Source organism: Lissotriton vulgaris, chromosome 3_1, assembly GCF_964263255.1.
Source record: "Lissotriton vulgaris chromosome 3_1, aLisVul1.2, whole genome shotgun sequence".
Classification (NCBI taxonomy): domain Eukaryota; kingdom Metazoa; phylum Chordata; class Amphibia; order Caudata; family Salamandridae; genus Lissotriton; species Lissotriton vulgaris.
In genome coordinates this window covers 417,247,257-417,259,763 of record NC_141689.1, presented here as the reverse complement: position 1 = coordinate 417,259,763, position 12,507 = coordinate 417,247,257, and the positions used below count along the sequence as shown (strand labels likewise).

At 43.4% G+C, this 12,507-nt stretch overlaps 1 protein-coding gene across 1 annotated transcript in view; it reads left to right on the top strand.

Moving 5' to 3' along the window:
* Window positions 1-12,507, top strand: part of LOC147726525 (chondroitin sulfate proteoglycan 4-like) — a 474,128-nt gene that overhangs the window by 123,010 nt on the left and 338,611 nt on the right. Inside the window, exon 3 of the mRNA XM_086960631.1 lies at window positions 7,552-11,094. Within this exon, the coding sequence (XP_086816757.1) occupies window positions 7,552-11,094 (3,543 nt within the window). The remainder of the gene's footprint in view (window positions 1-7,551; window positions 11,095-12,507) is intronic.

Sequence of the window (12,507 nt, the reverse complement as noted above, 5' to 3'; positions counted from 1 at the left end):
GGTGTAGGAGTGGTTGCCCTAAAAAGGGGGCAGGGTCCTCAAGGTGGGGTAACACTTGTTGGAGGATTCTGTCTGACAAAGTGTATCAAAGCTATCCACATTTCCTTGCCTGCGTCCCGGCAACACCTGTAAACCTGGTGCTGGGCAATCCATGCCAGGGTGGCTCCACCAGTACAGCAACACAGCATCCCTCTAAGTCCGCAGTCAGACTGGCATTGGATTCTGACAGACGGTTCTCCTCCTGTTCTCTCCATCCACTTGTCAGCCTTCTGGATACATTGGCAGAAGTGGCACGGGGTCTCTGACGTTATGGTGGGGACTTCAGCAGGGTGACTCAGCAGCTAAGGATCGCAGTTAGACAGTGATGGGCTTGCAGGCTATGATGTCATTAAGCAGAATACGGTAAAGAGGGATGTGGCAATAGGGTTACGTTTACTGAGCTATTTCCCCTGCAGCCCTTCAGCCAGGTGACTTGCGTTAGTTTGGCATTCCAACAAGTGTGCTGTGGCTTCAATAGTGTTGAGACTGGGTTTGGAGCAGATATGCTGACTAACGCCAGAACACATCTTGCAACCTTAGTTTGAAGGTGCAGGCAATCTTTGTTCATATGTCCTTCCCTTGGTTCTGACTATCCTAAAGCTCTGGCATCTTTTCTGCACACTGGTATACCTTTAGCTATGGGCTACATACACTAGGGTGAGGACATCATCATGGCAACCCAGCAGCTGCAGAGTGCAGTCAGGCTGATGGGTTTTTGTGGGCAATAAGGACGTGATATGGAGCACTATATTGGGAATACACTTGAAGGGCCCTCAGGCCTCTCCACCCTGTTTTTAGATCCACCTTGTCTGTTTTAGGAGTGAGAGGAGCATCAGGCATCTTTGCAAGGACATGACGCAATTTAGATCCTATGACTGTCCACATGTTCACTTGCTGGTGCAGCACTTGGGCATCAGTATGAACCCTCGTATTTAGGACCCTCCATATAAGGATGCTACAAGTGCTTAGTCAACCCCCCCCCCCCCCCCCCCCCCCAAAAGGACGATGCACCAATTATACATGGCGCATTATGGTGTATCACACAGAACTGGGGTTTACCAAGAGAGCAGTTTTATATCCCCTAGGTTTGTCACGGTATGAATTGCGCCAGGGTGCAGACACTTGGCAGGCGACACAGCAGTTAAAGACGTCTGTCAGGCGAGGTTGATTGCAGGCAACAAGGCCATGCAATGTAGCAGAATCCACGGGTCAGAACCCCACCCCCACACCTCCCCTCCAGATTGCCCTAGGATATTAGGGTAGTGGGATTCGCAATGTTACAGGTGTTAAATTTGCCCATACAGGGCAGAAAGGTACATTACAGAAATCGATACATAGAGTGGGGGCCAGACCTATAGAAGATGTGCACCAGTAAACATGAGAGCATAGGGGTAAGATCAAAATCTCGCAGCGTCCATCCAGCCGGGTGGATTGCGTCAGTTGGTTGTGCCACAAAATGTGGTGTGGCTCCAATAGGACAAGAAATATGGGTTTGGAGCACAATTGCTGACAATTCCAGAGTACTGACTGCACTCCAAGCTAAGTAGGTGAAGGTAAACATGCTCCTGGGATACCTGCATCAAAAGCTGTTGATGGTCCATATATGCTGGGTGGGGTCACCAGCATGGCGACACAGCATCTCTAGATCGCAGTCAGACGAATGGGTAGTGCAGGAAAGAAGGACATGAGATGTAGCAGAAACTTTGGAGCCCCCTTAGGGTACCTGAGGACCCTCCCGTCTGTGATTAGATCCACCTTTGCCTCGTTAAGTGGAGAGGTCCACCTGGCGTTCTAGGAAGGCATGACAATCCTTTTAGGGCAGCAGTTGGTTATCAGTTTGAAGCCCCAAGTTGGGACTCGCCAAGTAGGGCTTAATAATGGCTTATTCAACCCCCAAAAGGTAAATACATACCCTTGCACAAGGGCTCAACGCCCCTACCGAGAAAAGTGAGCCCTGGCTGCGCTCCCCGGTCGCCCCACGTCTGCAGCAGCCCCGGCATCTCTGAGCCAGCAGAGAGGGCCCGTGCGGAGCGGCCCTCGGGACACACACACCCCTCTGCAAAACAAAGCAGTGGGGCCGTGAAGACACCAGATGCAGGCAGCAGCCCTGCAGCCACACTCGAATGAAAGAAACTACGCTGCGGACTCTCCTGGACTTCTTTTCTTTTTCTTTTGTCCTGGCCGCCATTTTGCTGCTGTTCTTGGCCACATTTCTTTGGACCCTGACCCGCCATCTTGTCCATTCCCTCAAACTTTAACCCTTTTCCCTTGTTTCCCCCTCGACGATCCTCAAATGTTCTTCCCTTTTCTCATTTGCCTTTTCTCCATACCCGTGTATCCCTCCCACCCTCCCATGGTGCTGTGACTGCATCCCCCCTCCGACCCCACTTAATGGAACTCTGATTTTCTGTTTATAGAGATAACTCTAATCACTAGTATATGCAGTAGACCTTTGTACTCTCTACCATTCCTATGTGACTCTTAGAGTATATTCATTTGTAACTCTTCCTTGTGTGACTTTACATCTTGTACATTTGCAATTCTTTCTGTTTGTATCTTTTATGTAACGCATGTAATCCTTAGTCCTTATGTTTTGCAATTGGTTCTTAGCTAAAGCGCTCTGACACCTTCGGGTAAAGTTTGCGCTATATAAAATCGCATTAAATAAAATAAATTAAAAATAAATGATAGCACACAGAACTGTGGTTTCTAAGCAGAGCAGTAGTTTATTATGCTCTTGGGGTCTCATCGCCTGTTGGCTCTGCGCCCCGTGCATTTAGAGGTCAGTGTGCCAGAATAGGGTATTGGTTGGCCCGAACAATAACTCTCAGGGTAAACAAGGCTGGGGTTAAAGAGAAGAACAGTAGTTCCCAACTCCAGGGGAGGCCATCGTACAGTCATCAGAAGGGCAAATGTAGCCATGTGCATGCCCACCAAGCTGGAGAACATAGTTCAACTCAATTCATATCTAATAGAAGGGCTTGGTAATTTAGGCATGGCTTCTTTTCTGCAAACACCACCTGATATCCCGATAGGGACGGGGCACACCTATCAGAGGAAGATAGGGAAGTGGTCCAACTAGAAGGATGGTAACAGTAGGTTGCAGGTATTTATGGAGCCTCCAGTAATGTGAAGGGTAATAAAGCTGTGGTTAAGAAAAGAGCAGTAGACCCCCCCTCCCGGTGAGGCCATCTCATTCCGACTGATAGGTCTAAAGCCTTGGAGAAGCCCACCAAGCCTGAGGGCATAGTTCAACTCATATTCAATATGAAATATGAAGGGCTAGGTAAATTGGTGTGGCCTTTTTGTGTAACACACATGGTCTCCCGATAGGGACGGGGCACACCTGTCAGAGGTAGCTTAGGAGATGGTCTACCCAGCAGGACTAATGGTCAACAAAGGGGAGGGCGTGGTGCACCGGTCTAAGGTTGGCATTTATCTGTTCTTATTAGACATTAGGGAGGCGCTGGAAACAGCAGGTTGCAAGTTAAGGAAACAGCAAACCTTCGTGGTGGGCTCTGGATAAGACGGTGGCCACATCCAGAGCTTTGCCGGAGTTACAGGGTGATCCGGAGGTGGAAGGGTACAGAAGGGTACCTCTTCAGGAGCACAATAGGGGTGCCTGTGCCAAACCCCAGGAGTCTTTACGACAGAACTCTGGAGAAGGAATCGTCGGTGCCCCGCTAGTCCTTCGGGCTGTTGGAAGCCTGAGCAACCGGGGGCTTGCCTTGCAACGCTACGCCCTAAAAAGGGTGTGAGTAAAGTGGTGGACCAGTGGTTACAGTATTCAAGGGAGGAATCCCCTCATAACTGGTAGCACCGATTCAGGAGGGCAGGGCAGGGCAGGGTAGGTCAATCACCGCTGCCTGCCCTTGGATCGCCCATAAGTTAACCCACCATGCTGCATACTTTTGTATGGAATAAACCTTCAGCAATCTTTTCCCAACAAAGAATTGTGTTCTGTATTTATTTATTCCTTTGTGCATGCTACCTTTGCAAAGGGTGGGGAGTGTTGCCTATATAGGCACTAATACAACTATTGAAAATTACGCATCAAAAGCATTAGGACCGAATGCTTTTAAATATTTAATTTTACCGACAATATCACATTTTTTAAACAAATGGGTAAAAACAAATATTATTCTAAATATGTTTTAGCGTATGGTTGGTTGAATTTACCTTGGTTTTTTTATCGGCGAAACCTGTTTTTTTTCCTTTTCATTATTCTGATTCAATTAGAAACTTTAATAGTTTTGTTGTTTACAGACAATTTTGAAAACAGAAAAAGTGAAAGGAGTTAGCTTTTTAAATGGATATGCATAATGCTTGTGTGTGGCTGTAAAGCATTAACTGGAAAACATTCTAGAAAAGTTGATTTATGGAACAGGAACTCACAAGATCCTTTCTGGACTGTGAAGTCACATTTCCTATTTTATGTGAACCATGTAAAACAGGAAAAGAGACCCCAGTCCAGACATCGACCTGCAGGCAGCTGATCGCGCTGTCACTAAAAAACAAAATTGTTGATTTACACTTGCCTGGCCCTGAGTCTCACAGTGACACTGTCACTTACTTGAGAGGCTTGCCACGCAGTTTAGTTTACGGGCTAGCCGCCCGCCTGTCCCCTCAGACTCTTGGCCACTGCAACACTAGTCTCTCCCATGGCAAAGCGGAAACGCGCACGTTACGCCACCCCCAGCATCCAACTCACTGAGGACAGAGGGGCTCCAAATGCCCTGTGGAATGCGAGCAGCACCGCTATGATTTGCCAAATCCTAGGGCAGCCTCCCAGATATTCCCACAAACTTAACTGAAGCCGGAGCTGGTAGTAGGACATAACGTTGTGCAGCGCCTATGACGTCAGTCAAAATGTAATGCCGTGCTGTGGGGGGAATCGTAACGTGTCTGTTGATACATAGTAGCACTAGAGTACAGCTTCTGGCTCAGCCAATCCCCCAAGCCTAGTGCTATGAGCAACGCGCACACCACGTTGCCAGCCAGTCACTCCAGTCAGTATAGCAGCCCTACCGGCTTGACAGTCGAGGCGCTATCTATGCCTATTATGTGTGACAATGCATTTCAGTGTGGTGATGCGGATAACCACACTGAAATGCGTTAGTTACTGCCTGATGCGTGGTACTTGGTATAGCTGGTACCAATTGAGCAGTGTGGCAGCTGTGTTCACTGACTCATGGTTCAGTTGCTCCAAGGAATATGCTGGTCTTTAACCAAACTCATCCAGGACTGAGGTCCGGCAACGTTTTTAATATTTTCTGAAAGAATGCATTTATTATTCTTCACTTTCATGCAACGCAAGCATGTTTTTCAATAAAACCGTTCAGTCAGCTTTTGGACATTGGAAACGAGCTCGAGCCGCCCACCAATAATGTTATATTGTACGAACGTCTTGCCCTCTCTACATAAAAGACAGCAGATAAATTGCAGCAGGTGGCTGTGATTGAAATGAAGCCCTTTAACGATTGTTTTTATTTGCACATAAGACAGCGTTTGATTTCTTGCACTGTGGAACTATTTTTTAAACGTATTGCTCTTCTTTTTATATATATTCTGGTTTGTTGTTGTAATGGTTTAAATTAACTGTGCAAACAAATAAAACGTACTTACTCTCTGCTATGATGTGGTTAAAAAAAGCGCTATGACACTGCCAGCATTGACCACATCATAGCACTTTTTTTTTTTTTTTACTTTTAACTGTGTCAATGCTTGTTAAAGTAAGTATGCATGGTCATGTTTGTGACTTTTGTCTTCTCCTTTCTTAGCACCAAGATGTTTAGAAGTGTGTTTTTGCACTGTATAAATAACCAAAATAAAATATGATTTGCCTATACATATAGGACAGTCTGTATGGGGCACAGAGCATTTTGTTTTAGATAACTACAATATATAAATTATTTTCCCAAAAATCCAGAATGGTTATTACTGTTCTTCCAAGCACCATCAACAGTTACATGATATAAACACGGGTTGTTTCTTTCAGGTTATTTTGTGTGTGGGAAAATGAAGAAAGGAACACGTTTAGCACCCGATTGTCATAATTATATTCCATCTCCCATGAGCTGGATTTAATTAAACAGATGCTATTATACTGTACTTCATTTTATGGATATAAACCATCAGTCACGATGTTAGATGAACTCGTTACAATTTGATTTTTCTTTTCTCAAGGAGTTTATATTTATATAGATGTCGAAAGTAAGTAATCCTTCTAAACAGCGACCTAACTACAATGCTTGTCACAACATAAGTTGTCCAGTCGGTATTTCGGTCTATTTTGTAATAGTCATGACAGTCCTTTACTCTTGACCCTGGGAAAGCCACATGGCTATAATAAACTGGTAAAGCTCGTGTCTACAATTTTAGGCATAGAAATTACAAAGGATTATTGACTCAGAAGTTAATGAAATTAAAAAATCACAGTACACTCGTATGATTCATGGAAATCAATTTGTAAAGAGTTAAAATGAGATTTGGAACAAAGGAAAATGTGTTTGAATTCAAGTCCAATACATGCTCCTTTCTTCTTTTTGTCTTAAACAATTTTGATTTAGAGGGTTCCAAATCAGTTGCAGCAGTTACGATCATAAGGAGCATTTATTACAATCATCGGCTGTTTGAATGTGGCATATCCCATCAAACCCACCCATTTCTGTGTATTAGTTTTGAGTAGGAACAGGTAAAGGATATACACGCACACGTCTGGAGTCAGTCCAGCTCTAATGCAGCAGAGAACTGTCCACTTGATGGACGGATCGATGCAGAGGAGGTTGTGAGGGTAGCGGGTGTGAATTGACGATGCATTGCTGATGGGGTGAGCATTGAAAAGAATTGGGCATATGGGACTCAGGACGGTGCAATGTAGCGTAGAGGAGGTAGCTGTGCAGCGAAAGTGAACTGCAGTGTTAACGGGTAGGTCAAAGGTCGGGGGTCACTTGATATAGCAGAGTCGAGAGAAGGGGACCAGCTATGTTGATGAAGCTGGGTATGGAGGTGGCAGTATTGAAGGAAAGTGGGTTATGGGCTGAGAGTGGAGAGGGTGCCAGTTGGAGAGCAGGCAGCAAGAAGAGGGAAGATGCAGGTGAGGGAGACAATAAGGTTATAGTTTAAATAGTATCTTTTGTGAGTATACAACACATATACATAGCTTTTAAAGAGGGGAAACACAACTTCTAGTTGAAGAACTGACTTTATTAAGTATAAGCAGGAACCCCCAACAGCCGTCCTCCTGTAGCAGCGCCTGCCTCTCTCTCCTAGATTCCAACAGGCTGGAGTCAAGTAGTTGAAGCTTGAAGTTGCTTGGAGCTAGCTGGTTGCAAGGGAAGTAAAACATAACATAGACAGCATGGAATATAACATAAATATTTGCCATTTCATATATGTACTAGAGAAATATGTTTTTTTTATGTGCGTATGACAATGTAAAGACATTCTTTTATCAAACTTATGCAAGCCATCCTGAATTCAGATCTCTAATGGAAATCTTATTTTTTTCAGGTGAAACTAAATTTTGGAGCAGGTGAAAAAGTGCTGCGCACTGAGAAGAAAAAGCAGTTAAATGATCTGGCTTGGCATATGCTGGAACTCCATCATGAGAAAGAAGAAGTTGCGCTCAATGTAGATTCTCAGCAGAGGATAAGTGCAAAGATGCCTGGAAAACTCCATACATTTAACATTCAGCATGGGCTCTATGTCGGTGGGAAAGGTACCTTGCATGTTCCGTACCTGAAAGGAGTGCTGACTAACTTCAGAGGATGCATCGAAGATGTTGTATTTAATGAGCATGACATTCTGACGTCCTTGAGACCCTACCCTGGATTGAAAAATGTTCATGAAGTGTCTCTGGGGTGTAGCGATGAATTTTTTGCTGATGAACTTGATTCAATAAGTTTTTTCAGTTCAAAGTCCTATATCTCTTTTCCTTTTTGGAACTCAAAAGAAGAACATCTCTTTCAGTTTTTGTTGCAGACAACAGCTGAGCGTGGTCTGCTTCTTTACAGTTCTGGAGACGCCGGGGACTTCATTGCCATGGAAATTGAGAGCGGTCTTATCAAGTCTCACGTTGGGAAAAATGGAACAAAAACTCAGCTTTCTTCCCTCCGGTCTGTCAGTGACAGTAAGTGGCACTCGGTCAAGCTCAAATTTACACTAAGACAACTTGAGCTTACAGTGGATGAGGAAACAAGGAAAAGCACGCTTACATCACATAGCAAGCCAGTACTTCTCAAAGGACCATTGTTTGTAGGTGGAGTGGATGACCGCACGCGCACAGAAGTGATTAAGTTGGGCCTGGGCAAGTTGTCCAGGGGCGGCTCCTTTAAGGGCTGTTTAAAGGATCTGAGAGCTAATTCAGAAAAGAAAGGGTTGAGAAATGTCTTAGTCACAAAAGATATTTCCCCCGGCTGCAGAACAGAAACGGGATCAAGTACCGCAATAGTAATGACCACGGAAATGCCCCTTGCAAAAACATTAGCTCCTACATCTAACACCCCAAGTCCAACAACAAAAGAAAAGGCCAAAAGTAATTTCTTAGTTATGGATAATCTGGTGGTTCTAGAAGGTGGGCGGGGAACACTAGAATCTAAGCACATTAAAGTAAATCTGGAATTTAAACAGTTGGGTATTCGTCAGTCTCAGGTAATCTTTAAAGTAATAGAGCAGCCAAGTCAGGGGCAGTTAAAGCTTGATATTGGACCAGAGCAGGAGAAGAACACGTTCACCATGTTAGACCTGTGGCGTGGGAAAGTTTTGTATGTGCACAATGGTTCGGAAGCCCCCTACGATGAATTCACATTTACTATTGTTACGAGCAGTAAGAAACCAATGCCTGCGTATTTACAAGGGAGTGAGCCATTTGTTTTCAATATCACAATTTCTCCAACGAATGATCCCCCCGAGCTCATCCTCCCAGATGGAAACCTTTTTGTTCTAGTGGAAAACTCTAAGAAGTGCCTCACCTCTGAACTGATAAAAGTTGTTGATGTGGATACAGACCCATCTAGTCTGAGTTTTTCAGTGCTTGGTAATCTTAATGCCGATGCTGGATATTTAGAAAATTCCAGGGAGCCCGGTAATCCAATTAAAACCTTCTCCAATTCAGATTTGGAAGAAGGAAATATTTTTTATGTCCATAATGGAGTCAGGAACTCCAGGCTTGTGCTGAGAGCCAGCGACAGCGAGCTGGTCAGTAACACAGTGGTGCTGCGTATTATGGCTGTGACCCTAGATTATGAAGTGGTTAATAACCCCGGCCTGGAGGTGCTCCAGGGGGATTCTGTTTTGATCACCCTAACTAATTTAGCTGTGCAAACTAATGCAGTCAAACAGGAGGTGGAGGTTCGATACGATATCACAGAACCACCGAAGTATGGTCAGATACAAAGACAGCATTCAGGTAGTGAGTGGAAGCAAGTACAAACATTCTCACAACGGTCCCTGGAACGCAAGCGTGTTCGATACATCAGTACATTCAAAGAATTGCAGGTGCAGAATGTAACAGATGAGTTTAAATTCAAGGTCAGCATAGGCAGCAAGAGCAGTGAAGAGCTTTTGTTTCCAATATCTGTCAAATGGGTAAAGTACCAACTTGTAAACTATGTGCCTCTGGATATGGAAACATTAAAAAGGAAGCCCCTGACCAGTGAGAATCTTTTTACTGTGGCAGAGGGTATACATGTATCTGAAACCGAGCTCTTTTATAGGTTGTTATCTGTCCCCCAGAAAGCCAACCTCTATCTTGGCGATATGGTTCTTAAGAAAAATTCTACTTTCAGCCAAAAAAATCTGACTGATCACAAAATTGAATATGAGCTAATGGAGAAACTCCTTGAGGACTCTGAAGACTCTTTCCAATTTTCAATTTTCACAAAATACGCCGAATCAAAGTCCCATAGTTTCAAAGTAATGCTGAAGGCGGATCTAAACACTATCATTATCACCAACAATGGCTTGTTTACGATGGAAGGAGAAGGAAAACTAATAACACAAAATGAACTCTTTGTTGAGACTCTAAATAATAAAAACTTTTATTACAAAGTTAAAAAGAGCCCCCAGCATGGCAAGCTAAAGCTTATCAATTTCTCGGATTCAGTGACCAGTAATGATAACATAACTGCTTTCACCAACCAAGATCTCATTAGCCAGCATGTTATGTATGTCCATGATGACTCTGAGACCCTGTATGATGAGTTCCATGCTGTAGCCTCCACTGAGGCCAAAGAAACTATAGGAAGCAACTTAGACCATGAAGTTATATCTGCAGAATTCATGTTTAATATTTCCATTGAACTCAAGAATGATGAAAAACCAGTACGCATGGTCGATAAAGTATTTCATGTTGTGAAAAATGGAAAGAGATTGTTGACAACGGAGGACCTTTGCTACCACGATTCAGACTCTGACTTTGATGATGGACAGCTGTTGTACACTAGGCGTGGCATCTCCAATGGGGATCTGGTTCTAGTAAATAATACTGCACATAAACTTTACCAATTCAGTCAGAGTGATCTAGAACAGAAGAAGGTCTTGTTTGTACACCAAGGTGCCGACTATGGGCGCTTCGTTCTGTTTGTGACGGATGGCAAACATTACACCTCCGGTCTTCTTGAAGTCAGCGCTTCTGATCCTTATGTCAGAGTTGTAAACAACACAGGTCTGCTAGTACAGAAAGGGAAGGAAAGAATTCTCTCGACAGCCAACTTTAGTGTCATCACAAATCAAGATATTACAAGTGATAGTGAGATTGTGTATGACATACATATGCCTCCGAAATATGGAATACTGTTTTTTAAAAATGAACCAGTGGATTCATTTACTCATCAAGATTTAAAAGCTGGATATGTTGCCTACAGGCATGATGACAGCAACCACCTTGTTGACAAGATTAACATTTCAGTCAAGCTTAAAGATGTACAGATCGAAGCTAGAGTTAACGTGCGCATGTACCTGGAAAGCCATCAGCGCCCACCAAGAGTTTTACATAATAGCAGCCTTCTAGTGGAAGAAGGGAAGCCATTAAAAATTGACAAGGGACATCTTCAGGTAAGACCTCATCTACAATGTTTAAGTGGGATGTTTAAGTCTTCAAGCACTAACCATTTGTTTGACTCCTGGCTTTACAGAATAGACATTAACTTTTCCCATTTAAATTAGCATCTCATCAGTGCCCACACTAATATTCTGTATAGATAAAGCTTTTTGATATAAAATCCTTGGCACGCCTTACATATGTTGAATGATATTTGTAATAGCTGACGTTTGCCATTATAATTGCCTCAAATCGCTGCCACATGGTCAGATTTTTATTGTGAAACTTCATTGGATGTGTGTGTTTGTGTGTGTGTGTGTGTGTGAATTCAGAGACCTGTTCATTTTCATGAATCTTAGGTGTTATGTGCTATATGTATTTTGTATACCTTTTGGGTGACCTCGTATTTAAACAAGCTCTAATATATAACATACTTCTGCTGCAGTTCTATCTTCTGGCTTAACTTACTTTTATTTTTTTGTGTTGTGAAATGTGCTTAATGCTAGTAACTTTGTGACTTTCCATCAGTGTTCAGTGTTCCCTATGAAATGTATGTGTCTAAAGTGGTTGTATAATGGAACCACTTATGCCAATATCACACATGCCTTTGCAACGCGTCCTTTACAACACACGTGTCTTTACCAGGAAACGTTTTTACCACACATTCCTTTACAACGTAAATGTAAGTATTTTGCAGGTAAGTAAAATATATATATATGTATTAGTATGTAACCTACTGGCAATTGCCAGTAGGTAGTTATAGGTAAGACCTTGTTTCCATAGGTAGAGTGTTTTTTCTTTAGGCAATAACTTTGGCTATGTTTGACAAATCCTTACGAACGTTTCTGAATTTGTACTACTCTCACTTCAGCTTCTGTCTTGAAAATTTCAGGGTGATCCATCTGGTGGAGGGGAATGGGGGGGAATGGAGGTGGGGGGGCCAAAATGCATTTTCCGAATGCAAATTCCCTTAGGGATTTTAGATCCCGACTACAACCCAAACTTCTGAACGGAATTCACCAAATTTGGCAGAAAGGTCACTGTTTCAGAAAGCAACCTTTTTTGTGAATTGGTGAAAATCCGCTCAGTAGTTTTTGAGATATTGAAATAAATCCAAATTTGGATATATAGGGATGCAGATCCTCAGAGGATCCGAGAGTCCCCGTGCTGAAATCTGATTAGTTGCCAACACTTCAACCAGGAAGTGCTTGCTGGCAACCATCATGGGACTCTGCTTCAGCCGAGTCTCACAAAAAAAAGTTTAAGAAAAAGAAAACGGGGCAGAGTAGGAACCCCCTAACTGTGGTGCTGGGGCCTCCCTTTGACCCCGACTGGGCCATATAGTACTTAAAAAGCAAATTTTGAATAAAATGGAAAAAAAAAACACATGCGGTCTCCTGCTCTTGTTTACATATGGTCACCAGCTG